Raw genomic sequence first — 27914 nt, forward strand, 5'->3', positions numbered from 1 at the left:
TCAAGGTGTTGCAGCATCTCGGGAATGCTATTGAAGTTTTAGTTGAAAAGTCGCTGTTTGCCTGCTGCGTTTCAAGAGTTTCTGTGTGACAGCGTTACCGAAGAGTGGCGTCATGATAACTGGAAATGCAGAGGGCTGTATAAATATTATTTGGTAATCATTTGAGACCCTCACTTTCCTGATAATTTCCCAGAAAGAAGCTGGTGTATTACATTTGCGCTTCGGTGGCCAAGGAACAAGAAATGTAAGATGTATTAAAGTTAACTCAATATTTTGGGCTGTTTGTCAGAGAGAAGACGTTTGATGTTGTACTGGACATTTGTATGATTTCATCCACCAAACAATCGAGAAAATAATAAACAGATTGATGGAAAATGAGGCCCCTAAGGGCCATATTAAAGGAGCAGCTCACCCAAAAATTAAATGTCAGTCATCATCTCCTCCTGATGATATAAAGTCAGGTGAAGTCTCGTAGTCCACCAAACATTTCTGGAGCTTCACAGTAAAACAGAGTCACGTAAAACGTAAAAAAAAACTACCAAGTCATAAAATGGGTCCGTACAGCTCGTCTGGTATAATCCAAGTCTCCAGAAGTCAATCTGGACACACACACACGTGACACACTTATTTAATTTGAATTGCACTTCCATAAAAACAACGCTTCTTATAAATGCAGAACTTGCCTTGGAAATGTCATGTTTTTAAGCTTTCTTCAGTATCACAGTGATCCAGTGATAGTTGTCTGTACATACATGAGCACACTACAAACAGGAAGTGCTAACAGCTGATTCTGCTAACTTTTAATGGAGTTTTTATTTTGTTGTTGTTGTTTTTTTTTACATGTTTAGTCCCGAAACTTCACCTGACTGTCACCCAGCATGGAGGTGAGGAGACTGACTGGATTTTCATTTTTTGGATGAACTGCACCAAACAACCGCTGAGCCTCAGTTTGGGTCGTTAACGTTAGTGTGACGTCACTATAAGGGGTCCACACAGGTGCTCAGAGGTGTGTTGCCTCCTCACCTGCAGCTCAGACTGTTACGTCACGCTCAGATCCTCCAGATGAGGCTGAGGAAGTTTCGGAGCGCACGGTCTTTACGCGCGCACCTGCGGGTCCAAAGGTGAGAGTGAGGGAGCGCGCGCCGGGCCGGTCAGTCTGTCAGTCTGTCAGTCTCGTGGTCGGTGTTGGTCTGTGTCCTCCTGGCTGACAATAAACAGATGAAAACAGGCGGCCGCGGGGCCTGTGCCACCCCGATGGGAGGAGAGGACGCAGCAGAGGGCAGGTCCAGCAGGGCGCGGTCTCCTTCTTCTCCCGCGGCACCTCATCTGTTCTCTCGTAGGATCTCTTCCACTTCCACTGCTGCCAACAGCGCTGCGCCACAGGGACGCATTGAGACCAAACCCGAGAGCACAAACCGCTGCGGGGACACCCTTTGACCGCCGTGCCCAACAGGCGCAGCCAGACTGCGCACCGCGCGCCTCCGTGTCTGTCTGTAGGCCTTTTCTCACAGCTTCGACAGCTTTGAAGCCGCCTGCCAAGACAAACTCACCTCGCCTATTTATGCCCCTGCCTCCGCGCGCACTCAGAGGACAGGTTCAGCGCGTCTCCAGCGGCGCACGGGACACTTTTACGCGCCGGGAATGGCCACTTTTGGGGACTCGTGGATGAGTCCTGCCGCGGTGCCTCCTCTCTAAATTAAAAAGAGGAGCTCCACACATCAAAAGACATCCAGCGGGGACTTTCTGGCCACCCGCCGGGGGGGTTCACACCGGCCCCGGGGCGGAATGCTGCTCTCGACGCTGGTGACGTGCCTCGCCGGGTGCGCCTTTCTCCTCTCGCCGGTCAGCGAGGGCTGCGGGCCGGGTCGAGGTTATGGCAAGAGGCGCTCACCGAGAAAACTCGCGCCGCTCGCCTACAAGCAGTTCAGCCCCAACGTGGCGGAGAAGACGCTGGGGGCCAGCGGGAGATACGAAGGGAAAATAACCCGGAACTCTGAGCGCTTCAAGGAGCTCACCCCCAACTACAACCCCGACATCATCTTCAAGGATGAGGAGAACACAGGTGCAGACCGCATGATGACTCAGGTAACCTTCCCGGCTGCCGTAGTGCCTTTTAGCCTGGGGTTGAACCAGGTATCTCTAGGTGCACTTTGGCCAGTCTTTAAACGCGTGGACGCTGTTATCTGTTGACTCGAGACTCAAATCAGTCCCGACAAACACAACTCACACTTTTCTTCAGAATTTGAGTAAAACGCAACAAAACATGAAGTTTTAGATTAATTTAGTGATTTAATGAAATCTGCGACATGAAAACAGTCTGAAGGTGATTTTTCTGATCACAGCTCAGTGTTTGCTTCTTCAGTCAGGACTCTCAGAGGCTCTCTGTGCGTAAAGGCGAGCTGAACGCGTCTGGAACAGCGCTCGCTCTTAATTAAAACACTCTGTCCTCTGTTTCACGTCATGTTTTTTGGTGGAAAAACAGCCAAAAGTCGTATTTGGTTAGAGCCCGGGTCGAGCGTGTCCTGATGTTTACCGTTGTCGTTTTTAGCCCGACTGGCCAGACTTAACAGTCGCCTTTTGGACTGTCAGAAATTTTTACGACACCGTCATTGATGTGGCCCCGGGCTGGAATTTATTTGACTCCCAATTTCCCCAGGAATAAAGTATTTATATCTGGCTCTTGTGACCGCGGGCTTCCTCTCGCTTATGTCCACAGACCCACGTGGGGAGCGAAGGCGCGCACTGCAGTGTGGAGCTGTCACCTCTCTGCGCGCACTGCAAGAAATATCCGCTCGAGATGAAGCCTGAAAACGCACCATGTGGATGCGTTGGGTCGCTTTGTTTCAGGAGCTTTAACCTCCGACATCAGCTGCGTTTATCTGACTTTACTTCTCGAGAAGTTTCAGAGAAAGTGAGTCCAAAAAATGAAGCTGGAAGATAAAAAGCAGCTCCAGCCTGGACATCTGTTTAACCTCACTCCAGCTGAGGTTCATGTACAAGATAGAGCCTTTAAATCAAAGATATCAGTGCGTCATGTCGCTTTGTTTCAGGTTTTAACCTCCAACATCAACTGCATTTATCTGATTTGATTTCTGCTTTTTCTTGAGATGTTTCAGTCCAGAAAATGAAGCTGAAAGATAAAAATCAGCCCAGTTAAACTTCAATTCTCGTCTCCAGTCCGGACTCACTCCAGCTGAGGTTAATACGGAAGATAAAGTCTTTAAACCCAACATATCGATGCGTTATGTGGCTGTGTTCAACACTTTTAACCTCCAACATCAGTCATTGATCTTACTTCGGAGATAAACACCAGGCCAGTTAAAGCCTTTAAACGCGCGGCATGGAGGCGTTGTGTCGCTTTGTTTCAGGAGTTATTATCTCCGACATCAACCACAGTTATCTGATCTTTACTTCTGAAGCCAGAAGATAAAAACCAGCGCGGTCAAACTTCACTTCTCGTCTCCAGACTGGACATTTCTTGCAGCGTGCGTCACCGGCGCAGACCTGCACACAATTTATGGGCTCCAGGCCGCAGCAGACAGCCTCCTGTTTGTCTTTTACTATTCCGTGTTACTTTTTTGTTTGTTTTCGCAGCGCACATGTGCAAAAATAGCGTCGAAGCTTTAATTATACAGATTTTTTTATTCGCTCTTTCCTGGGCGCTGCTGCATACAGACGCGACTGTTCAGGGGGCGACGCCACGCTGCAAGAAGAGTCACTCCTCGTGTTCAGCTGTGAACATAAAGTCAGTTGTGTTGATAAAGTGCGAGACTTTTCTGTCATTTGAGGGATTTCTCGCGGACACGATGCGTAAAAGTTGCTCCAAGGACGCAGATCGGCTCTGTGACTTTGGTTTCTGCAGAGTCCCTCCACGGAACACGACCTCCAGACGCCACTTCTTGCAGCGCAAAGGTGTGCACAGGCGCATGTTGTCCAATGTTTGTGCAGCCAGCGGTTTTAGTGCTTAAACCGCCGTCGATCCGTACACCTTGAAAGGAAAACCAACAAAATCCATCGTCTGATTTATGAAGTCCGGCTCGTTGCTGCTCTAAACCGCGGAGGGAAAACATAAGACGTTAAAATCCACAGTGGACACTGTGAGAAGGCATCTGTGGCCGAGCTATTCTTATCACAGCCAACATGGAAACAGACATTTATAGCGTTTAATCCCACTTTTCACTCCTAACAGGCTGCATCACTGAGGGGACGCATTCAGGGGCTGCGGGGAAATGAAATACTCTCAGGTGAAAGAAAACCAATAAATAAAACTTCACTTTAATCTTTATTGAGGCATTTACGGGGTTAAAAAGGTTCATGTTTGACCTTTAAAGGTATTAAATGTTTGATTCTCCCGCTGAAAAACCTGTTTGTGTAAAGCATCGCCTCGTCTGTGAACATTTGTGTTTGAGTCGGCTCAGATAGATTTTAATTCAATCCATCGAGGATTATTTGTGCTAATTCGCCCTGAAGCAGTTCGATTACATCACCGACTGAACTCAGCACTCAGCAGAGACTCTCTCTCGTCTGTCTCTGTGATGCTACGTTCACGAAAACTGACCAAAAAAATGCCGTCCACACACTTTTGGCCATATGAATATGTGGAAATACATATTATTTAATCTCTATATGTTGATACATCACCATGAAAAATCTTAAAATCAACGCAACGGGTGATTTTTAAGATGAATTTCTTTTTTACACTGTAAAAAAAGTCCCTCGTTGTAAAATGAAGGAAGGTTTCCACGGAGACGATCACCTGCTTTATAGCACGAGGTCACAAATGTTCAAACAGGAAACAGTTTGTCTAAAATATCATTGTTTGCTGACGTCTTAAGATCTGGAAGTGAGATAAAACAGAAGAACTGCACCAAACTATGTGTCCACATACTTTTGGCCACATAGTTGACATCTAAATAACGTGAAAGTACGTGTATTTGTTTATTTATGGACATAAACTGGGAGAAAAACCTTTAAATGTTTGACTTCTCATCCACCATCTTGTTAAAATGACCTGAAACCGTCGCTGTCGTGACAAATCTGCGTCTCCAGGTGTGTCGGCGGTGTCACCTGAGATCTGACCTCTGTAAATACGCGAGCAGCCGAGCGAGGATTAAATTAACGGAGGATTTATTTACGAGGGCCGCGGGGAGCTGAGCGAGTCCCTCAATGGGCCCTCTCACCTCCTGTTTGCTCGCCCTGACCAGACTCCAGGTTTAGAGGGACGCATCACCCTCCACCCTGTAACCTCACAGCCCTCCCCCGTCCCCCGTCCTCCGTCCCCCGTCCCCCCGTCCCCCGTCACCCCTCCGTCCTTAACTTAGCTCCCGTCGCTCACCACACAGAGCAAACACCAGGCCCGGCTCTGACAGCAGGGGTGCATTGTGGGAAAGGCTGCGGCCACAGACATCAGCAGAGTGCGTCTCCCCTGCTGCCGTCTGATTGGTTTAACAGTGCAGGCTCAGGGTGGAGCAGCAGTGGGCGGGGCTTAAACTCCTACATCATCAAACTTTCAGGAAGAAGTTCAACGGTCAGCTGTGCAGAGAGCAACACTGCACACCATGAACTGTAAAAATACATAAAACGAGCGTGAAGGCTGTGAAAACATCGTAAAAACTTAATTTTACACTTCCTGCGAACGGAAATGTGAAGATAAAGAACGAGTAAATTTCTCCTACATTTGAAGACGAAGGATTTTTTTTATTGGTTCCTTGTGGTTTTATGCAGGTGATTGTCTCCATGGAAACCTACCTTTATTTTACAGATAAGGATTTTTTACAGTGTGCTGCCTGTGTGCCACAAGAAACGTCCAACATTAAAGTTGATTTAAAGGTTTTTCTCCCAGTTTATGTCCATAAACGAACAAATATAGATGAAATACACATGTTTACATTTTAAGACAGGCCAAAAGTATGTGGACACGTAGTTTGGTGTAGTTTTGTCTGTTTCCTGGTGTTACTTCACTTCCAGTGGAGGGAAATCTGAACTCTTCAGCTCACAGTGATATTTTTTACACCTCCCAGTTTACTGCAGAAACAGAAGGCTGACGGCTGTTAGAGCTGTTACATATTATTGTGACATATTACTTAATAAAAAGAAGATGTCCACGTACTTTTGGCCACATAGCTTATATATTTATTTGTATACTACATGTGTAAAAACCAGACTAGAAGACCAAACACAGCCTGTCTGTTCTCCTGCAGCGCTGCAAAGACAAGCTGAACTCTCTCGCCATCGCGGTGATGAACCTGTGGCCCGGGGTCCGGCTGCGGGTCACCGAGGGCTGGGACGAGGACGGCCACCACTCGGAGGAGTCGCTGCACTACGAGGGCCGGGCGGTGGACATCACCACGTCGGACCGGGACAGGAACAAGTACGCCATGCTGGCGCGACTGGCCGTGGAGTCCGGGTTCGACTGGGTCTACTACGAGTCCAAGGCCCACATCCACTGCAGCGTCAAGTCCGGTGAGGGAGGCCGGGCGGAGCTCTGTGCTGTTGTTGGATGTAGTTGTTTAAATGTAGACGACCTGATCTACAGTCGCACCTCGAAGGCCTCAGTGTGCTTCACACCAGCCAGGAGCTTTCCTCTTGAAGCACACTGAGGCCTTCACTGTCTCCTGAAGATAACTTTCACATGCTGCTAATTCAAAACAGCAAATACGTCTTTAAAAAGAAATGTGACGCTGACGGATTATTTATTAACATGAAAAGGAAACGATTTTATATAACATATATTATAACATCTGTTCAAGCAGCTAAAGTACAAAAATGATCAGAGCTTACATGGATTGAACGGTTGTAGAGCTGCAACGATTAACGATTAATTAAACTGACCACTAACTATTCTGCTAATCCATTAACCACTTTGAGTTTTTCTTTAAGAAACAAACTGACTCCAGCTTGTTAAATGTGAACACGTTCTGTCTCTCTGACAGCAAACTGAATATCTTTGACTTGTGGACGAAACGAGACATTCGAGGACGACATCGTGACATTTTTCAACGTTTTCTAGAACAAACAACAAACCAAGAAAATAATCAGCCATGAAAGTAATCGCTAGCCGCAGCTCTCGGAGAAAATCGCGGCCTCGCACTCACCCTCACCTTCCTCTTCAGCTTTGACGTGTCACTAATCCCGATGAAAGCTTCGCGGCTGCAGCAACATAATGCCACAAAATGTAGCTGCATTTTGTGACACAGGACCTTCAAACCCTTAAACAAACAGTCAGACAGACGCTGGACTCGTTTTATAGAAGTTCAGAACCGACGCGCTCCCGCTGCCTTTCCCGTCTTTCTAACACGTTTTGTTCCACTCCTCTCCTGGTCGCTAACTTTCTTCTTGCTTGCACCTTCTCGCTCTTACATCCCCCTTTTTCCTTCATCTGTCTCATCTGCCACTCACCCCACCTCCCTCAGGTTAGACCAACTTCTCCGTCACGCCTAAAGTTTTGCTTCTGTTAGCTTTGTTGCTTTCCTCACACGGAAACAGGCTCGTCGGTTCTTTATACAAACACATCCTGGAAGTTTTGAAAGAGATTTCATCTGAATAAAGGCTGTAAACGACGTCTGCTCGGATCAGTTTGTGATCTCAGGGCTTCTGCAGACGAGCTCCAACTTTTTTGGTTGTTTTTTAAATCGAGTCTCCAGCTGCTTCAGTTGTTTCTGTTTTACTGTGAGAAATGTTTTGTGGACTACGAGACTTCACCTGACTTTATATCAGTACCTCTACAGTAATTCATTTTGATGACCATCATGAATACAGCCCCATAAATCCACTTAGGAATCCACAAAAAAGAGGCTTCTTATGTGTGCAGAACTTGCCTTAGAAAAGTCTCGTTTTTAAGTTTTCTTCAGTATCACAGTAATCCAGTGACAGTTGTCTGTACATCCATGAGTTCACTGCAAACAGGAAGTGCTAACAGCTAATTCGGCACAGTTTTAATGACAGTTTTGTCACTAAACGAACTAAACTTCACCCGACTTTATAGATTTCATGTTAACATTAAGGTCTTCCTCCTGTTGCTTTAAATCAGCTGCTCAGCGCTGCAGACTCTGCGTAGGTCGACACACACACTCACGTTAAGGTGCAACATATTCAACACAGCGTCTGTTCATAACCGCAAATGTGCAGCCAGCATGACAGTTATCACACCTGAGGCGTCCGCAGACGTGCTGAAACTCACACAGTCTTGTAAAAATGCATCAGAGTTGAAACCTCCCCGACACATTTTACACTGAGTGGTAACTTCTCTTTCTTTCTCCCTTTTTTCCGACTTCTTCCGACCTCTTTTCCCTTCCTTTCCCCTCCTCTCCTCCTCTCTCCTTCCCTCCCAGATCGGGTTGCGAGGGCCCAGTCCTTGACTTGATCAGAAGGGCAACCAATCAAGTTGGTATTTTTGATTTCTCCTTTTTTTTTTTTTCTCCTGTTTTTCCTCAAATTTCCTCAAAGAAATGAAATCGTTGGTGAGAAGGAAAATCACGCCAGTGGAGGAGAAAATGTAGCTGATGAACAAAATCCCCCAAAAATCCTCCTTTAAGGCACCGACAGGACTGTAATGAGCCAGAGGGGAAGAACCACTAGGGGGCAGCAGAGCGCCAGGAGCCTGTAGACGAAGACTAACAAAGAAAAACACATTTCGTCAGATTTCTGTCTGTGGTCAAACCAAGAAGGGAGTTAGGAAGGTAACACTCAAGTTTATTTACCACCTCCACGAGAGAAAAATCTCTTTTTACTGAAAACTGAAGTTATTTCTGGTCCGAATCTGCAGAGGAATTAAATTAACCTGAAAAAAAGACGTTTCATTTTGTCCCCTGTCAGCCTCCGTACAAACTAACACTGAACACACGCGTGAAAAAGGATTTTGATAATGTGCAACAAATTATTTATTAAATAATAAAACACTTAATTTATAAATCAACACTTAATAAATTACTGACTTTCTGGATGTCTTTGGTCAAATCTGGATTATTTAAACACTTTTTAAAACCATTTTAAAAGATTTAAAACTCAACATCACCTCCAGTCACAGTGGTTTTAATGGTTTTAGTGGTTTCATCGGTGCTGGAGTTGAAGTCCGGTCGAGTCGGTTCCTCAGATGATTAACCTGCCGGCTGATTTTCCTGCTCTGCTTCCTCCTGCAGCTCACTTATCTAATCACCGCCTCCAGTCTCCGTCCTTCCCCAAATATTTATCCCAGATAGACTGAGACGGTCTGAAGTGTCACTTTCAAGTGCCCGGACACACACACACACACACACACACACACACACACACACACACACACGTTCAGTTTTTATCTCGTTATCGTTCTTTTATTTTCCAGAGAAGAAAAGAAACAGTCAATATTTATCTACAGGGAGTTTCGAGCTCTTTTGTACGGAAGCTCGTCGAGGACACAATAAAGAAATGTTGATTGAATGTTTGAAATCACAAAAATAGAAATACTTTTATAAATGTTCGACTTTTTAAATCAAACTTACGAGATAATAACAAACATCATTAGATGATGAGTCAAAGGTTTCGGCACGTTGTCCATCAGGACGCCCTCGCTCTGTCTGACCGCCGTCTCTCTCTCTGTCCTGCAGACCACTCAGTGGCGGCTAAATCTGGCGGTTGTTTCCCCGGCGAGGCCTCGGTCACGTTGGAGAGCGGCGCTCAGAAGTCCGTCAGCGAGCTGCGACCCGGTGAGCGAGTCCTGGCCTCGGCGGGCGGCGACGGCAGCGGGGAGCTGGTCTACAGTGAAGTCCTGGCCTTCCTGGACCGTGACCCGGTGACCTGGAAGCTCTTCTACACCCTGCAGACAGAAGCTGGCGCCCGCCTCTCGCTCACCGCCGCCCACCTCCTGTTTGTGACTGAGGGGAACTGCTCAGAGGGGGCGGCGCCGGCCCCGGGCGCCCTCAGGACTGTGTACGCCAGTGACGCCCGGCCGGGACAGTGTGTGCTGGTGGCGGGACAGAGGCGCGGCGAGGGGCGTCTGTCTCGGGTCACCCGGGTCAGCCTGAGGGCGGGCAGGGGGGCGTTTGCACCGCTGACCCGGCAGGGGACGCTGGTGGTGGACGGGGTGGTGGCGTCCTGCTACGCCGTGGTGGAGCAGCACTCCCTCGCTCACTGGGCCTTCTCGCCGCTGCGGCTGATCCACAGCTGGACTGGATCCACCTGGAGCCACGGCGACGGGATCCACTGGTACTCGCAGCTTTTACACTGGCTGGGCAGGATGCTGCTGGACTCAGGGCGCCTCCACCCGCTGGGCGTGGCTCAGGAGGCCAGGTGAGGATGGAGGACAGGTGAACTGGGTGGACGCTTTAATCAGAAACGAACCTGAACCTTCACTTTATAACTGGAGACACGAGCCTGCAGAGCTGGACGGGACCGCGACCAACTACCGGGTGAGACGGGCGACGTTTGGGTTCTTGCTGGGAGAGAAGAAGAAGAAGAAGAAGAAGAAGAAGAAGAAGAAGAAGAAGAAGAAGAACTGACGCAGATCAACTCTCCCAAAAACACAAACAGACAGAAAATAGAAGAGAAGTTCTGATGTTTGAAGACTTCTGTGACACTTTTATCCTTAAAAACTCTGTGAAACTAAAATCCCTTAAAATCCCCTTAAACCTTCAGAGTGCAGTGTATGAATGAAACTCTTACATTTTACCAAAATAGCATTTTTGAGTTCCTGAATTTTCATCTTAATTGAAAAATTAAGGCACTTTTAAGGTAAACTGTAAATGAAGTGATGATTTGATGCTGTTTTGGTGAATTTTAAGGGTTTTTAGCCATTAAAAGACTCAATTTCTACATAAAAGCCACTTTAAAATCCCTTAATATAAAACAATCCATTCATTTACATATAAAATACCTGAATACTGAGTGAGAATCTCCTTAAAAACACCTTAAATTGAGGATTCATTGATGTGAAATGTGATGTGTAGATTAAGGGGAAAGTTACAGGTGAATTTAAGGTGTTTGACTCCAGAAGAAGATCTTAAATGAATGAATGAAAGTCTTATTTTCTCCAGTTTGATGGTTTGTTAGAGGAACTTCAAGGTGAATTTTAAGGGATTTGGTTTCATGTGTTGTTTGTAACTTTACAGATCTTAGGGTGAATAATAGAGCGTATTTAAGTGTTATTTGTTTACAGAAATCCAATAATGTTTATGAAGTTATTCTGGGTGAAGAGATATTGAAAAAGATTTATTTTTGAAATTAAATTAAGTGGAAATGAGCTGTGTGACGTCTCATTTACACCTGAACGCACCTTTGCTGACACCTGTCGGCTTCCGGTTTGAGAGGCAGGTGAGCCGTGCGTCATGTGTGTGAGTGTGTGAGTGTGTGTGAGTGTGTGTGTGATTCAGGACTGATTTAGCCTCATATCTGACTGGAAACGCTTAAATAAGGCCGTGCGTAAAGACAGCAGCGCATGTATGCAACAGATGTCGGCTAATAATAACACCCTGCTGCGCCTTTAAGAGGATGAGTGAGGAGGAAACCTAATATGTCTCCATATCGAGCTCCAGTCTGCATCAATTAACAGTGAGAGGAGAGCAGGACGCGTTCTGACTCCGTCCCTCTGCGCTCCGTTCAGAACTCCGTTTGCTTTTTGTTGGTTTTTGGTTTTTACGCACACAAACCGGATTAAATTACGCATTGCGCCTTTAAGAAGCTGTCAACGGGATTAGAGTTACGCGCAGCCGTCGGTCGGGTCTCCTTCTTCCTCCTCTTCTCCCCCAGTCAGTCCTCCTCTTCCTCGCTGGTCCTGACACCCGCACACACCGCGCGACATGGCCGAGCCAGGGAAAGGGGTCACCGCCGGGAAACTGGCCATCAACGTCCAGAAGAGGCTCACCAGAGCGCAGGAGAAGGTACGAGTCTCCACTCAGCTGGCATGGCAGCGGGACACTGTGTCCTCCTGTCACTGTGAAACCTAAAACCTCAACTTCTTACCTTCAGACACCGCTCATTAAAGAAAGAGAAATCACTTAACTAAGGGGTTTTAATGCCTTGATCAGGTGGATGTGAGATATCAGGGTGCCATGATAGATTTAAGGGGTTTTTAAGGGGTTGCTTTAACTTCCAATGTGGGGTCAACCCTGTGACATTTAACAAACCACACTGTGTCTGCACTTCACTGGTTCACTGCACTGTTAAGGGTTCTTTAAGGGCTTATTAACCCCTTAAAAATGGTGATTAACTTACAAATTTGGACATTTTTTGCCGCCATACCAAAGGAAATGACCTTAATGAAGGTTTTTCGTGTGTTTTAAGGGTAAAGAAACAAGAAAGTCAACCTTCAACGAGCTGCAAGCTGCCTGAATGGACGGTTTCATGTTATTTGGTACATTTTAAGGAGATTTAAACTCTTAAAAACCCTTAAACCCTGCAGAAAACTCATTCAGAGGGTAAATGTAAGGGATTTGGTGACAGTTGGAGGCACACGACCTTCCCCTTAAAACAGATTATTTAAAAGTATTATTAAGGGGCTTTCTGCTTAGTTTTAGCAGAATACTTTGCAGAATAATCATTAATATAAAAATAAAAAACAATAATATTAAGTTTTAAGAGGTAAAATCATCCTGAAACTGTGCGGACGAACCCCTCATGTGTCACTGTGACACCAAATCCCTTAAAGCCCGTCCATTTACCCTTTGAATGAGTTTCTGCAGGGTTTAAGGGTTTTTTAAGAGTTTAAATCCCCTTAAAATGTACCAAACCGTCCATTCTCGTAGCTTGTAGCATGTTGAAGGTTCAGTTTCTTGTTTCTTCACCTCTTAAAACACACGGAAAACCTTCATTTAGATCTTTTTCTTTGGTATAGTTGCAAAATATGTCAAAATTTGTAAGTCAATCACCATTTTAAGGGGTTATTTAACACAGTAAAAAGCATTAATCCTCAGAATGTCCAAATATTATGAAAAGCACGGTTTAGATGTTTAAATTAATGCACAAATCCAGAGGTTTCTGTGTTGTTAGTTGAGATTAACACCAGATTTTGGGTTATTTAAGGAATTTAACATATTAAAGGGCTTTTCTGTGTGGATTAAAGGAGGTTTAAGGGGTCGAAACCCCTTAAATCCACAGGAGCCATACTGCTCTGTTTCTTAAGTGAATGGATGAGTTACGGTTAAACACCTTAAAAACTGTAAACACTGCAGAAAACCCCTTAAAAGTACCTTAGTTATCAGTAAAAGGTAAATTGAAGGTAATTTAAAGGAACAGTTGATGTGTTGATGAAAGTCAGGCGAAGTTTCCACAAAACATTTCTGGAGCTTCACAGTAAAACAGCGTTCTGCTAAACAACTGAAGTAGATGGAGACTTGATTTAAAATGTAAAAACAACTAAAAAAACAACAACAGAAAAACTCTAACTTTATTTAAACTCTGCAGAATCAGCTGTTAGCACTTCCTGTTAGCAGCGTGCTCATGGATGTACAGACAACTATCACTGGATCGCTGTGATACTGAAGGAAACTTAAAAACATGAAGTTTCTAAGGCAGGTTCAGCACATGTGAGAACCTCCTCAATACTCCCTTTTTGTTGCAATCCTTAAATCCAACCTACTTCTGGTCAACCTGGAAACATTTTAGTGGGCGCTTTTCAGAGTATTTGGCAAATTTTAAGGGTTAATGTTTTTTTTTACACCTTAAATTTAAAGTGAGGGGTTTTGTAAATCTATAAATATTAGTTTTTTTCAAATGTATGTGGTACAGTTGGGATTAAATACAAAGGTTTTTGGTGTTTAAGGGTAAATTAAGGGGCAGTAGTCTTTCTGAGACAGGAAATAGTTTGTATTTTCACATACTTTACATGTGGAAGTATTAAAATCAGTTGTGATGGTGCATTCAGGGTCCTGCTTCACTGCTTTTCCTACGACTTTCAACATTATTACAAGAAGAAGTCTTTAAATCCATCCGAGTTGCCGGCTTCAAATTAAAGTCCTGCTTTCAAGGAATAAGTAGTAGACTTAGACTTTCAAAATAAAAGCTCAGCAGCAAAGGAACGATACATCATTAGCTGTTTTTCTGCTTTGAATACTACGACAATAGCACAAGAAGAAGAAGAAGCTCTAGAAGCCATCAAAATGCATCATTTCAAAAGCACATTTCACATCCAAAGATTCATTTAATTCATTGCAACTAACAGAAACATCACGCGTCATCAGCTGCTGCTGTATCATTTTGAAAGTTAGACGTTTGTTTGCACACTAGCCGTTAACTCTGGAGTGAAAATGAAAACATATATTGAAGAGTTGAGCGAGCGAGGAGCTGTGAAAGAGTGTGAATGAAACCTGATCAACGGTCTGTGTTCAGCTCTCTGTCTCTGAGTTATTATTGTCTGTCCTAATCACTCTTGTTGCTTAAGCCTACTGAGGTCTTACCCTCTAATCACCTCAGGGCCAGACCAGGAGTGCTGTCAGTCAGTCAGTCAGTCAGTCAGACGGACACATTTCATATTTTAACCACTTACTTGGCTCGCTTTGTTTGTGCTTCCGCTTCCAGATCTTTCTAGTCGTTTCCTGTTTGAAGCCTGAAAACGACTCATGGCTGTTGGCTGTAACTCTAACCTCTCATTCCTCGCGGCAGCTGCACATATTTAAACAGTTCAGTCCGACAGTTTCCTCCTTCAAAAGTCATTTTTATTTGTAATTTACATCTTAAAGTTGTGTTTTCTAAAATCGTCAGAAAACAGAGTGAGGTTTGGTTGGAGGAATTGTGCAACATTATGGGGAAATGTGATGATTTGCTTTCTGTCTGAAAGTTGGATGAGATGTTGGATATCAATCTCATGTCTGTGTGTGGAGTCAGGAGGTGATTAGCCTAGCTTAGCATCAAGACTGGAAGCGGAGGGAAACAGCTAGCCTGGCTCAAGAAGACAAAACACATCTTAAGTTTATAAATTCACATGATGTGCAGGATTGTTTTATCTGTGGACAAACTGTTCAGTCCGACAGTTTCCTTCTATATAAGTCATTTTTGTCTGTAGTTTAGATGTTAAAGTTGTGTTTTCTAAAATCGTCTGAGTGTTGAGTCGGGAGGTTATTAGCCTAGCTTAGCATGAAGACTGGAAGCAGGGGGAAACCGTTAGCCATCATTAATTTAGATCTTAACGTTGTGTTTTCTAAAATTGGCAAAAATCAGAATGAGGTTTGGTTGGAGGAATTGTGCAACATTATCGGAAAAAATGATGATTTGCTTTCTTTCTAAAAGTTGGATGAGATGTTTGATATCACTCTCATGTCTGCGTGTTGAGTCAGGGGGTGATTAGCCTAGCTTAGCATGAAGACTGGAAGCAGGGGAAACTGTTAGCCTCTAACGTTCACTGATTTATATGAAACATTTACAAACAGAATGTAATGTGCACTTTAGGGGAGTTGCATGATGTGCTGGAACTACTTCTTGACAAACAACAGAGTATCCATCCGCCCTGAGCTCCAGCTAACAGCATAGGTGTTAGCCAGCATACTTAAAGTACCAAAAGTAAATCATGTATAATTTTATTAGGATTTGACGTCCGTTTGTTTACAACAACTTTCAGGTAGAAAACCTTCATTGACCGTCTTTATTCATGACCATCGTGTTTATTAATATATCTTTAAAGGAGCACTGTGTAGTGTTGTAGAAGAAAATCAAACTGAGAATTTTAATATTTACAATACTACTGAGGTAATAATACAAACGCTACATAAACAAGCTGTTCTCAGAGGAAAATAAGGTCCCAGAACACTGTTTGAAGCTACACAGGTGGCAGGGTCCGCCACATATAAACAAAGTAAAGTCATTCAGTCATGAAAACAAAGAGAGTTTGTTGATGTAGTTTGTTGAGTCAGTGGAGATCTTGAACAACAAATATTATAGTATGTTATATGTTAGAATAGTAAGACTGTAACTCTCCAGTCGAACGTGGACGCTGCTGTGACAGACGTCGAGGCGGTGTGCTGAGCCCAGGAGTGCTGCTGGGAGTAAAGAGGAAGGTCAGAGTATCATCTTCCCTGCGAAGGCCGGCTGAGGTGGAGGAGGGGAGCGTCGGCTTCAGCTGTCCGTCTGCTGGCACGCCGCCTCACACACGTCTCGTAGCTTCTAGCTCAGAGACTTCCAGCAAGCCGACGCTGAAGCATGCCTCACCCGTTCTTCAGCTCAGAGGGTGTGTGCAGGAAGAACTAATGAGTTTAATACGAAGTTATAACCCGGCTGTAATTCACTTCCGCTCGTGAATCAAGAGACGTTCAAAAAGAACGACTCGATGGTGAACTGAGCCGGTAACGTTACTGGATACTTCTACTCCGCTTCATCTAGGAGCCTTTAGTTATGAGGTACTTATGTGTAATTGTAGTTTAAACTATATCCAACTACAGAGGTGGCAGAAGTACAAACATTCTTTACTCCAGTAAAAGTAATCGAGTACAGGCTCTGACATGTACTCAGAGTATCAGAGTAAGAAGTCTCCCTCTGAAGGACATTTGTGGTCAAAGCTAACTGAAGCTCACGTCATATTAATATAACTCAAAGACTATTAAAGTTAAAGGTAGAGTCAGTAGGATTTGTCCCAGCTGTTCCTGAACGCACCACAAAGATAGTTGACTGTTGAGTCTCATTCCCAGGACGTCAAACAGCCACATGTTGGGTTGGTAAAGCGTCCCGAGCAGCAACAAAGAGAGAAAATAAGAAACTCTCTGCAGATACGAGACACTAACACGCCTTTTCTCCCCATCAGCCTCCCTCTCTGTCTGTTCACGTCTTTTACGTCTTTGTTTCGTCTTTGTCCATAATTCACCTCAAATGCATCAAACTAAAGTAACGAGCCTGTTTTGAAAAGGTACAGTACCTGAAACATGTACTCCAGTACAGTACCTGAAACATGTACTCCAGTACAGTACCTGAAACATGTACTCCAGTACACTACCTGAAACATGTACTCCAGTACAGTACCTGACCGGGTCAGTGCGGCCATATTTGATCACATTACTGATAATTTGCTGGCTCAATAATCCCCGGCCTCCTGGTGCCACCGTGGTTGTCATAGTGATGTAATGTCACCCACTCATGAGCCAGTCAGCTGTGCTGCAGAGCATGCTGGGAAAATTCCCCTCAGAGGAATCCGGATGAGTTGGTGACAGAGGGTGGGGGAGGGGGGACGTGGTGCCCTTTAAAGAGCAGCCGGAGACCTGGGGTGGTGCAGGACCCCGCGACCCTGACCTCCACCTGCCTGCACCCAGAGGTGTCCACCCCCCACCACCTCCAAAATACTCATCAGTAATAAAGTGATTTAAAAAGTACACTGCTGTGGCTCTGATGCAGCATGTAATCTGTAGAGTAACTAGTAACTAAAGTCATCAAATAAGTGTAGTGGAGTAAAAAGTACAACATTTGTCTCTAAAATGTGGAGTGGAAGTGTAAAGTAGCAGAAAATGGAAAAACTCAAGTAAAGTACAAGTACCTCAAAACTGTACGTAAGTAGAGTACTTGAGTAAATGTACTTAGTTACTTTCCACTCTCTATGATCAGTAATTTGAATCCAAACTTAGCAAACCTCGAAGTCGCCCTGCTTGGCCGGCACACCTGTCTCTCCCTCCCTCCCCGGACTCCCAGCATGCTTCACTGCTGTGGGCGGGGCTCGTGTGTGTGTGTGTGTGTGTGTGTGTGTGTGTGTGTGTGTGTTTGTCTATCTATAGCCCTCCTGCCCCCCATCACTCTTAATATCCCACAAACCGCCTGCATGTGCACGTACGTGCGTGCGTGCATGGGTGTGTGTGTGTGTGTGTGTGTGTGTGTGTTGGTGTATTTTTGGGGGTTGAAATTGAACACCGACACACACACACACAGTTATGTTCCATTATACTTGAGTTTTCAGTATAAGTGACGCTGATCTTTCCAGACTTTACAGGAGTTGCCTGAACGCACCGTGAGACGTTTGTGTGACACACAGGAGGCTGTCGAGGAGAAATAATATAGATCCAGACTTTAACACGTACTGATCAAACTGATTTAATGATCTGACCTGCAGCAGAGTTTCAGTGTCCTGCCCGAACTCAATGAATATCGATTGCGGTCCACGTACAGAGTTCTGATCAGCACAGTTCTTAGTAGTAAGTAGGTAATTATCTATTATATAAGGAGAAACAGCTGAATACAATACTAGTTACAATCAATAACACAATCATGAAATATAAAGTCAAAATTATTAAATAAAGTCCAAATTTGAGATACAAACAAATGCTGAATGTTATTACATGTTTTGAAGCATCGATGGCTTCTCAATAAGGAGTGTGTGTGTGTGTGTGTGTGTGTGTGTGTGTGTGTGTGTGTGTGTGTGTGTGTGTAGATATATGTATGTGAAACAATACTTAAACCACAACTTTTTGCAAGAAATATTATTATGTGGTCGTAGATTTACTGAAGTTCATGTTGTTGATTTATCAGTTTTATTATCACTCTCCTACATTTACCAGACAGCTTCATCATCTCACTGTTCAGATGATGTTTTTACATAAAATCATTAAAGATTAAAGCAGCTCCTGAACGTTCAGCTCTGAACTTGTCACGTGGTTTTATTTAAATATTTGTGTTAATATGTGATCAAACAAACAATCAGAGAAAAGTCCAGCTGCTGCTGCAACACCAGTATTAACATGTGATGATGTCACAGGGTCAGATATCACACGTTTCACTGCTGAACTACTTCAAATATTTCAAGTACTTTATCTCATGTTGTAGTTTTCCCTCAGTAGGATGTGAACTGAAGGTCTGAAGTGTTTCCTCGAGCTATAAACAGACTGAGCAGGTGTGTGTGTGTGTGTGTGTGTGTGTGTGTGTGTGTGTGCGCGGTGGGGAAGTCCCCGTCGTGGTGTTGATGGAGGTTAGTGTCTCCGTCACAGGATTAAAGCAGCAGCAGGTGGTGGAGGAGGTGGAGGCTCGTCTCTGCTCTGTCAGATCAGATTAGCTGCGACCTTGTCGGACTAACAACAAAACAAACGTGTTGATTCCTCTCCTTTCTCTGATCGCTCGTCATCATCATCATCATCATCACCTGTTAAAAAGTCACAAATATGAGATAAAAGTTGTAAATATGAGATAAAAAGTCACAAATATGAGATAAAAAGTCGTAAATATGAGTTAAAAAGTCACAAATATGAGATAAAAGTTGTAAATATGAGATAAAAAGTCGTAAATATGAGTTAAAAAGTCACAAATATGAGATAAAAGTTGTAAATATGAGTTAAAAAGTAACAAATATGAGATAAAAAGTCGTAAATATGAGTTAAAAAGTCACAAATATGAGATAAAAAGTCGTAAATATGAGATAAAAAGTCGTAAATTTAGATAAAAAGTCGTAAATATGAGATAAAAAGTGTATTTGTATTGATTGACCGACCGATCGATTGATTGACTGGTCGATCACGTCCTCCTGTCGTCTCCTCTGCAGGTCATGCAGAAGCTCGGTAAAGCAGACGAGACCAGAGACGTTGCCTTCGAGGAGATGGTGTCCAACTTCAACAAGCAGATGGTCAGAAACGTTTCTTCACAGCAGATCTGACTCTAACATCTGATCAATACTTCATCTCCGTCCGTCTCTCCTCAGTTTTCAGCGCTTTTCTTCTGTTTGTCCTGTTTTCTGTCGTCCTGTCGCTTCACTGTCGTCTCGTGTTTCTCAGACTGAAGGCACCAAACTGCAGAAGGACCTGAAAGCTTATCTGACGGCAGTGAAGAGTGAGTGTTTGTTCAGCGTTATTTATTATATATATTATATTATATTCATATAATTCATCACAGTGACTTCATGTTTTCACTTTTATATGAATTTAGTTTTTTTTTATTAATGGAGGACTGAAACTGCCAAAAAAACTAAATAAATAACCTAATTATTAATTTAATAATACCCTCTGTACTTTAGTAAAAGACTTCACTGTTTAAAAAGTCCTGATGAAAGTATCAGGAAGATGTACTAAAAGTATTATTTGTTTAATCGTAGATGATTTTATTAGATGAGATGCATCTTAATATAATTTAAGCTGCTGTTTTATTAACGTGTTATTAGATTTTAATCCTCAGGTCGAGTTGTTTCGCTGGTGAATGTAATGCTGTGTCTTTCTCTCCGGACTCAGCGATGCACGATGCGTCTCGGCGGCTGCAGGACTGCCTGGCCGACATGTACGAGCCCGACTGGTTTGGTAAAGAGGAGATGGACACGCTGGCCGAGGTGAGGCGGGAAACTGCAGCACCACAGTTCACTTCATCTTCTTTCTTCTTGCCGACAACTCGACAAAACTGTGACAGTGAGACTTCAGACCTCAGCTGGTGTCGAAGAAATGAATCTGGATTTGTGCATCTTGAATGTGATATTTTCATAAAAGGAGACGTAAATGAAATCGACCAAAATAATCAAAGTCCAGCACGTTAGCGTCACTCGATCTTTCTCTCTGCTGTCTTCTCCTTCTTTCTTCCCTCTAACACACTTTCTTCTTCTTAACTGCCGCCTCCCTCCTTCCCTCCTGAAGGAGATGATAGAGAAGGAGATGGACAATAACTTGGAGGTAAAAGCAGACGGCAGCTCTGCAGTAGAGGAGGTAGTGATCAGTGTTAGAGCAGATGTGTAGACGTCGAGCATCAGCTCGTTTAGCGAGTCGTGAAGAGAAGTCCAAAGTCGTCTGTGAGTAAAAGTCAAGATGTTTAGTTATCTCATACATGAATGTGATTTAATGTGTTGTGTGTTTCAGGACACAGACACTCTGTGGTTAGACTACCACCAGAGCATCGCCGACAAATCTCTGAGCTCCTTGGACACGTACCTGGCTCAGTTTCCTGACATCAAGGTGCGTATCACATTTAACTGCAAAGAGATACGAACCCACCAGAGCTCTCGTTAGCACATCGCTATCGTGGGCAAAAATATGAGTAAGCTCTCCAGAGATATGTAACACGTCGTATGTGACACTGTGGACGCCAGGAGACACATTAAAGTCTTTTATCAAAGACTATAAGAGTCTTCTGTGTGAAGAGGAAGTGCAACATGTTTTGTTCTGTTTCAAAATAAAACGTCTCTGCTGCAGGCTCGTATAGCGAAGCGCGACAGGAAGATGGTGGACTTCGACAGCGCCAGGCACCACTTCGCCTCCTTACAGAAAGGCAAGAAGAAGGACGAGGCCAAGGTCGCCAAGGTAACCGGGTGTGTGTGTGTGTGTGTGTTTGAGCATGTCGGGCTGCTCATACTGACGTTTAAAGGACTACAGTTGTTCACTGCATGGACTGTGTCACTTTGTAACGTGTTGTTTGCTGATGAACTCTTGTGATATTAATGAAAACGGATTCTCCTCGTCACTAAATGCTCATGAACATGTTTGCGTCTGTCTTGAATTGTCCTCGTTTGCTTCCTCCTCTCTCCTGCATGGTGTGTGTGGTTAGCCAGCAGCCCTGTTGGAGATGGCGGCTCCCAGCTGGGCTCAGGGTTTGATATCAGCCCACCAGGTGGCTCAGACTAACCTCTCCTTCAACCAGGTGACGCTCTGGTTCATCACTGACTCCCCTCCTCCTCACCCCAGATCTGTCAGCCTGCTCCTCCCGAGGCTCTCTACACATGATCAGAGTGAATCGAGTGTTACGTTCTGGAAAGATATCACAAATCACTTAAGTCCTGCAGACCTCCTGCTACACGGCTCGCCAGGTGAAGGCGTACAAGAGTCTCAGGCTCATAACTATTTCTGTATTTCCGTTTTTCTTCAGATTTTAGCAGAATATATAAAGTTTCTGATTGTAGCCTTCCCTTTCACGGAGCAATCCCTGCATACACGAGCGTCGTCTGACTGCGCTCCTCCAGACTTTAGATGGAGGTTTTTAATCCTGTCTGCCGCCGTTTCTCTGTGAGTTTTTTCATTTTGCGGTTTCCATAAAATTTCTGATGTGATACTCTTCACTTCTCGTTTCACCCGCTGCTGATGGTGTGCAGAGAGCCTCGCTGTGATTCAACCCCCGGCCCAAACTAGTGTTTACGTTGTTCTGATGTCACAGTTATCAGTAGATTAGACAGACACAAGCTTTTATTTACTTTAAGACAAATTCTGTCATTTGAATGCTCACAGCATTCACATGCCTGTAGTTATTAAACCCTGTGTGTTCGTCTGCATGGACGTGTGCTCGTGTCTTTCTCCAATGATTTGTATCACGGACACACAGTAAAGATATGTTATTAATCTGTGTGTGTGTGTGTGTGTGTGTGCAGGCCGAGGAGGACCTGGGCCGAGCTCAGAAGATTTTCGAGGAGCTGAACGTGGAGTTACAAGACGAGCTTCCATCTTTGTGGGAGAAGTGAGACACTTTATTTTCTTCTTCTACAAAATCTTTGACGACGACTCGATCCACATGTTTACAAGTGTGTGTGTGTGTGTGTGTGTGTGTGTGCAGTCGTGTTGGCATCTACGTGCACTCATTCCAGAGTCTGGCGGGTCAACAGGAGAAGTTCCACAGGGAAATGGGCAAGGTGAGTCAACCCGTCCGTGTGTTATTGACTGATCGATCTGATCGGCTGTATTGACGAGGGTTCTGCGTGTCTCCTCAGCTCAGCCAAAACCTGAACGACATCATGACCAAACTGGAGGAGCAGCGCGAGCTGAAGTAAGTGAACAGAACAGAGTTTCGGTCACACACTTTATTTAACCATATGTCGAAGAAATGACAGTAATGTCCCTTACGACGCCCCCTACTGCAGAAAAGGCGGCACTGCAGCGGCAAAGACAGGAGACGGTGCCAAGAGGTAAAACGTGCTGCACACGGAGGCCGAGCATGTTTCATCCATAAAGTCAGCTCAGTGCTTGTGAAGTTAAACTACAGTACTAACCTGACCTGGAAACTGAACAGGGCCGAGACGAAAATCAGACGAAAGACTGACCGAAGTCAGTCGATAGAAGAGCGAGAAGCCTTCAGTGTCGAGTTATTAAGACTCACTTTAAGCATTTATAACTCCATCCAGCTGCTGGAACAAGTTAAACAAATTGCATGATCTTAAGCTCGAGAATAAAGCATCGTCTACTGACAGGTATCCGGTAGGAGTTGAAGGGCAGCTTCTAGCTCTGGGATTTAAACCTGTGACCCGTCTAACTCTTGTGTGACACTTCCTGTCTGCTGATACTGACAATAACATTCAGTACATGTCGTCATGTGCACGTGCTGTTCTGGATATCTGACGCCTGCCATGTTTGACTGAAGGTTAACCTGTTCAGAGACAGCAGGTGGTTTTTTTAAAGGTTTTTGTCGCCCTCGTGTGGATGAAGCTGAGAACTGCATGTGTGATGAGTTCCTTCTTTCTCCCTCTTTGTCTATTTTCTTTCTCATATCCATATTCTTCATATTTTGGCTCATTTCCTCTCTCCTACCTTCTCCTTCTCTCAGTGAGGAGGCCAACCACAGTGAATCAGCAAGCTCACCACCAAAGGTAAAAGCAACCACCAAACAACAGTGAAACAACAGAATCTGTCCCTGGATGTTTGAATTTACAACATGAGAATACGTTTGACAAACATCTGAAGACATTAAAGCACCCAGAGGACCAAAATGCATCCTGTCTTTGTGCGTACTAACACGTTTCTATCTCCCTCACTGCTTCTTGCATGCGTGCACGTGTGTTGTGTGGTTTTGATTCAACCCGCCTGGTGGTGCAGAAGCCCGGTCCTCCTCCCAGTCGGCCTCCGCCCCGACTGACGCCGTCTCCGGACCTGAGACAGCAGCATGTCGACGTGCCTGACGCTGACACAGAGCCCGCCACACCGCCGCCCACAGAGCAGGTCAGACTGTGCTACTGTTGTGACTGAGACTGGGTGTATCGAGTATCGAACCGCAACCCCCAAGTCACTTTTATAGCTAAATAGTGATAGTAAGGTAGATGGTAAACCCTCCTAACCTGAGTGTGTGTGTATGTACATGTGTGTATGAAGCAGTCTGAGCCCTGGTCAGGGGTGAACCTGCTGGATTGGGATGTGGAGGTTTTACAGCCCGTCACATTTCCAGCGTCCAAGGTGGGTTTGGTTTGTTGAGGCCAAAGGTCAGCAGAGTTTCTGAGAGCTGAAGGGCTGAAGATTTTCTCTACATGCAGTTTTAAAAAACCCATTTTTTCTATTCGCTCTCACCCTGATTGAAGTGACCCTCTCACTAAACCAAAGATTTAAATCAGTACGATAATTTCTGTCCAAAAAATGACAGGTACAGTTTGATTTTCACTATTATTAACTGCATGTAAACACCATCTCTGTCGCCTGTGGTTGTGTGATATCAGGGAGTATTGCCCGAATCTTTGCTTATTCAAACTTAAAGAAATCCATTGCATGGTTTTGTACCTGCATGCCTGTTCAGCTCTGTGTTGCATGCAAATGTTTGTGTTGCTTGACATGCTGGTCATTGATAAAATGTATGTTCACTACAACACCACGTGTCCCTTTGAGTGCTTCACATGTGCGTGTTTATTGACAGAAATTAATCTGCTACAGTTTTAATAATTATTTAAATCGAGTTTCAAGAAAAAGCTGCAAAATTCTCAGGTTTTGTCAGGATGAAGTGTTCTTGAAAACGTTCACCTCACTGGTTTTCTTGTCTCTTACTGCCTCGAGGAAGGCGCCATCATGGGACTCATGGGTAAGCGTGGGTTCCTCTGATCTTCACGGACAAATGTGCTCCCATACTTTTATTTTCTATAATGATCATGTACAGCAGAGCAGAGGATGATAGATACTAGTTTGCCAACAACTCCTCTTCCTTTTTGTATTTGTCCATATTAATGGCCTATTGACATGGAATAACTCTCCAACTCCACGTTTTTTCATCCAAACCTCCTTCCCTTGGCTTTATGATACCACGGTCATGACCTTTATCCTACCAACCTCCTCCTGGCCTCTACTTCCTACATCTTCCTCCCATCCTTCCACCTATCTTTCCTCTTGCTTTCAAACCCGCCACAATGCTCCACAACCCTTCACCTTTTGTAGCAAGAACAAACCCCCGCAGAGCAGGAACCCCAACAAGATGAAGAACAATACCCAGAGGAGGCTCAAGGCGGCTGGGATAATGAAGAAAGCAACACCCAGAGCTACACCCAGCCCAGCTGGGACGATACAGAAACAGCTCAGGGTCAGGAGAGCTGGACCGACGACGGAGCTTACGCCGCTCAGTCGTACACTGAGCCCAACTGGGACGACGACGGCGCCCAAGAGGAACAGGGTGGCTGGGGTGATTATGGAGAAGACCAGGTAGGGTCAGATGGTTCGGGAGGCAGGGGAAAAGATCACGGGTTAAAGCCTGGAAGTCAAGGAAAGCCACAAAAATCTCTCCTCTTCCCTTTTCTTCTTTCTTGTCCTACTTTGAACCGTTATTTTCTTTCAAACCTTCTTTGATGCCCATCCCGCCAACTACATTAACCTTTTTTTGACTCCTTCAATTAATACGCCAGGTTCTTTTGTGCTCATTTTTTTGTACAGAGTGCGGTGACCAATGGTGCGGATGGCGATCTCCCTCCAGGTTTCATCTACAAGGTTAGACGGCCTTGCGCTTATCCCCCATTCACTTTTGAACAGCACTGTTATTAAAGCACACTGGTTCTTAATAATAAATCTGTATTTTTACTGCAGGTAAAAGTGATACATGATTACGCTGCCACTGACGGTGATGAGCTGGAACTGAAGATGGGAGATATCGTGCTTGCTTTGGCCTTTGACAACCCAGACGAACAGGTCATTAACATACATTTTCTTTCACTTATGGATGAGTTGGATTGTGGTTTATCTTGTTCACATCCACAAGCTGTTCTTCAGGCGAATCGTAGAGATTGTGAAATTTATTGTCCTCTTTCTTCTGTTTCCAAACCAAAATTTTAGGTTTTATGTGATTGATCCAGTTTAGTTTAATGCCTTTGATCCGGCATCCTTTGTTTTGATACCACAGACAATGCGTTTCTTTTGTTAGGACCTTGTGTTATGTGGTTGATGCCATTTTGTATTATTGATCCAGTTGTATGTGATTGATCCAGTTTTATGTGCTTGATCCAGTTTCATGCTATTGATCCTCTTTTATGTGGTTGATCCAGTTTTATGTGGTTGATTGGGCATCTTTTATTTTGATACATGATAAAGATTGTTCATCTAACTCTTCAGTCAAGTCAACTCTTTGAATCCAAGTCACAAACTTGAGTCCCCATCTCTGCTAGATAGTTTCTCTTTTTGTGAAGAAATGCAAACAGTTTAGCAATATAACTTAATTTGTATCCTGTCTTTCTGCAGGACGATGGCTGGCTCTTGGGCGTGCAGGAGACTCACTGGTTGCAGAACAAAGATATTTCAGTCAAAGGTGTTTTCCCTGAGAACTTTACTCAGAAGGTTTGAGGTTCCTGCACATGAAGATTCTGCCCTCCTCCTGTGCCCCAGACTCCTCAGATATCTTTATCTGTTAAAGACATGGTCAAATCATCTCTAGATGTCTATTTACACACCAAAATGTATTACAATCTCCATGGCTGTGATACCAAATGAATTATTTGTGCGGCTGAAGAAGGTGCTAGTTAGTAGAACTCATGAACACATTTACACAAACCAGATTGAATGAGAGTTAAAAGATGATAATGGGTACAATTTACCCCGACTCACTATGTGCATCATCACTAATGATGCAAATTCATCCCAAATGTACACCCAAAATTAAACTCATTAATTTGTTTTTGTTTGATTTCTTATTCCTGAATTATTTATAGTTTTGCTGAACTCAAACGAAACACAGAAAAATGTGTTGGTAATATCTAAAAAGGAGAAAGAAGTAATGGACGTACTGTATGAATGTCAAAATATTTTATGTTGTGTACTGTCAACGGCTTTTGAGAATGTTATGTTTTGAGAACTCTTCACAGTTCCTTGCATGAAGCATTTGATTGTATCATCATTTACTTTGTAACACAACAAACACTGTGACACCAGGTGGGATCGCTCTATGAAATGTGTCTGAAAAATCAGGTGTCCTAGAGTAGAGCCCTGGAGAACACCACGGATAAAAACAGTATGTTTCAAAATCTTTTACAGTTTCTTGGGCTTGTAGGATTATCAAAGGGAACAGTAGTTTTTCAATTATTTTATCGGCCATTTTGAGGACATGACTTGATGTGTGGCTTACATTTTCTAATGCACATACGGTTTTATTTCGATTTTGAATCATCTTTTCATTGATGGCTGAAATGCAAAACTTTATCATCGAACTCATCTGCTGATTTTCTTTTTCCTTCATCTACTTAAGTTACCACTATTTATAACTATTTACCACTAGTAAAGGAACACTGGGAGTGTTTTATTCCTTCCAGACTTTGAGTCCATAACTGTGATGCAAGCAGCTAAATGAGAGACTGAGGCTCAAATATTTAAAATGCAAACCTTTTTCTGACTCGTGCAAAATGTATTTTTACATTGTGTGGAATTAATGAACAAGTGGTAACTAATACACCATCTGTTGGATCAAATCAGCATCATTAAAGATGAATGAAACAACATGTACCGTGTCAGTGTGTTATTTCTTTATATGTTTCTGCACTTTATCTTGAATCTGTTGAGTGAGAGTGACATGTAACTTAATATTGAAGGATGTCTCATTTTCAAATTCAAAATTTAACATTCAGTCTTTCGGATGATGATCTCTATTCTTTCCACAGTAACGGTTTACTGTATTAAAATTACATATTTCATTGGCTAAGGCCACTCAACTTTTATTTTAAATGACACTGATAAACATGTTGTTGGGGAAAATTGTCCAAAATTGTCTCAAGATATTAATTACAATTATTCACCAATCTAAATCTAAATTCATTGCGAAGCCAATGTCTTTTGGAAATGCTACAAACCTTCACAAAGTATATGTATATCTTGCCTGTATTAACCCATTAATGACTACTACTTGATTTGTACTTAAAAACCAAAAAAGAA

General features: G+C 43.8%; 2 protein-coding genes across 2 annotated transcripts; both read left to right on the forward strand.

The window, feature by feature from the left end:
* The first annotated feature begins 1639 nt into the window (after nucleotides 1-1639).
* Nucleotides 1640-11212, forward strand: LOC311253479 (indian hedgehog B protein-like). Its single transcript, XM_084347491.1, has 3 exons — nucleotides 1640-2085; nucleotides 6201-6462; nucleotides 9582-11212. The coding sequence occupies exons 1-3, from the start codon at nucleotides 1786-1788 to the stop codon at nucleotides 10265-10267; spliced, it is 1248 nt and encodes a 415-aa protein (XP_084203617.1). The 5' UTR covers nucleotides 1640-1785; the 3' UTR covers nucleotides 10268-11212.
* Nucleotides 11213-11489: 277 nt separating this feature from the next.
* Nucleotides 11490-27484, forward strand: bin1b (bridging integrator 1b). The gene is made up of 14 exons (XM_084347495.1): nucleotides 11490-11849; nucleotides 19406-19486; nucleotides 19635-19689; nucleotides 20085-20179; nucleotides 20697-20792; nucleotides 21030-21137; nucleotides 22196-22281; nucleotides 22378-22453; nucleotides 22532-22587; nucleotides 22682-22726; nucleotides 23362-23404; nucleotides 25437-25490; nucleotides 25587-25688; nucleotides 26235-27484. Exons 1-14 carry the CDS (start codon nucleotides 11769-11771, stop codon nucleotides 26334-26336), a joined length of 1080 nt encoding a protein of 359 aa, XP_084203621.1. The 5' UTR covers nucleotides 11490-11768; the 3' UTR covers nucleotides 26337-27484.
* Nucleotides 27485-27914: the final 430 nt, after the last annotated feature.

This window comes from Pagrus pagrus, assembly GCF_965226575.1.
Source record: "Pagrus pagrus genome assembly, chromosome: 24".
Taxonomy (NCBI): Eukaryota; Metazoa; Chordata; class Actinopteri; order Spariformes; family Sparidae; genus Pagrus; species Pagrus pagrus.

Bases quoted from the DNA above. Each gene is read 5' to 3' on its own strand.
- bin1b (XM_084347495.1), top strand. From the start codon at position 11,769: ATGGCCGAGCCAGGGAAAGGGGTCACCGCCGGGAAACTGGCCATCAAC. The intron at 22,282-22,377 runs GTGAGACACTTT...GTGTGTGTGCAG, and splicing joins CTTCCATCTTTGTGGGAGAA to TCGTGTTGGCATCTACGTGC. The intron at 22,727-23,361 runs GTAAAACGTGCT...TCCTTCTCTCAG, and splicing joins ACAGGAGACGGTGCCAAGAG to TGAGGAGGCCAACCACAGTG.
- LOC311253479 (XM_084347491.1), top strand. From the start codon at position 1,786: ATGCTGCTCTCGACGCTGGTGACGTGCCTCGCCGGGTGCGCCTTTCTC. The intron at 2,086-6,200 runs GTAACCTTCCCG...GTTCTCCTGCAG, and splicing joins CAGACCGCATGATGACTCAG to CGCTGCAAAGACAAGCTGAA. The intron at 6,463-9,581 runs GTGAGGGAGGCC...TCTGTCCTGCAG, and splicing joins CCACTGCAGCGTCAAGTCCG to ACCACTCAGTGGCGGCTAAA.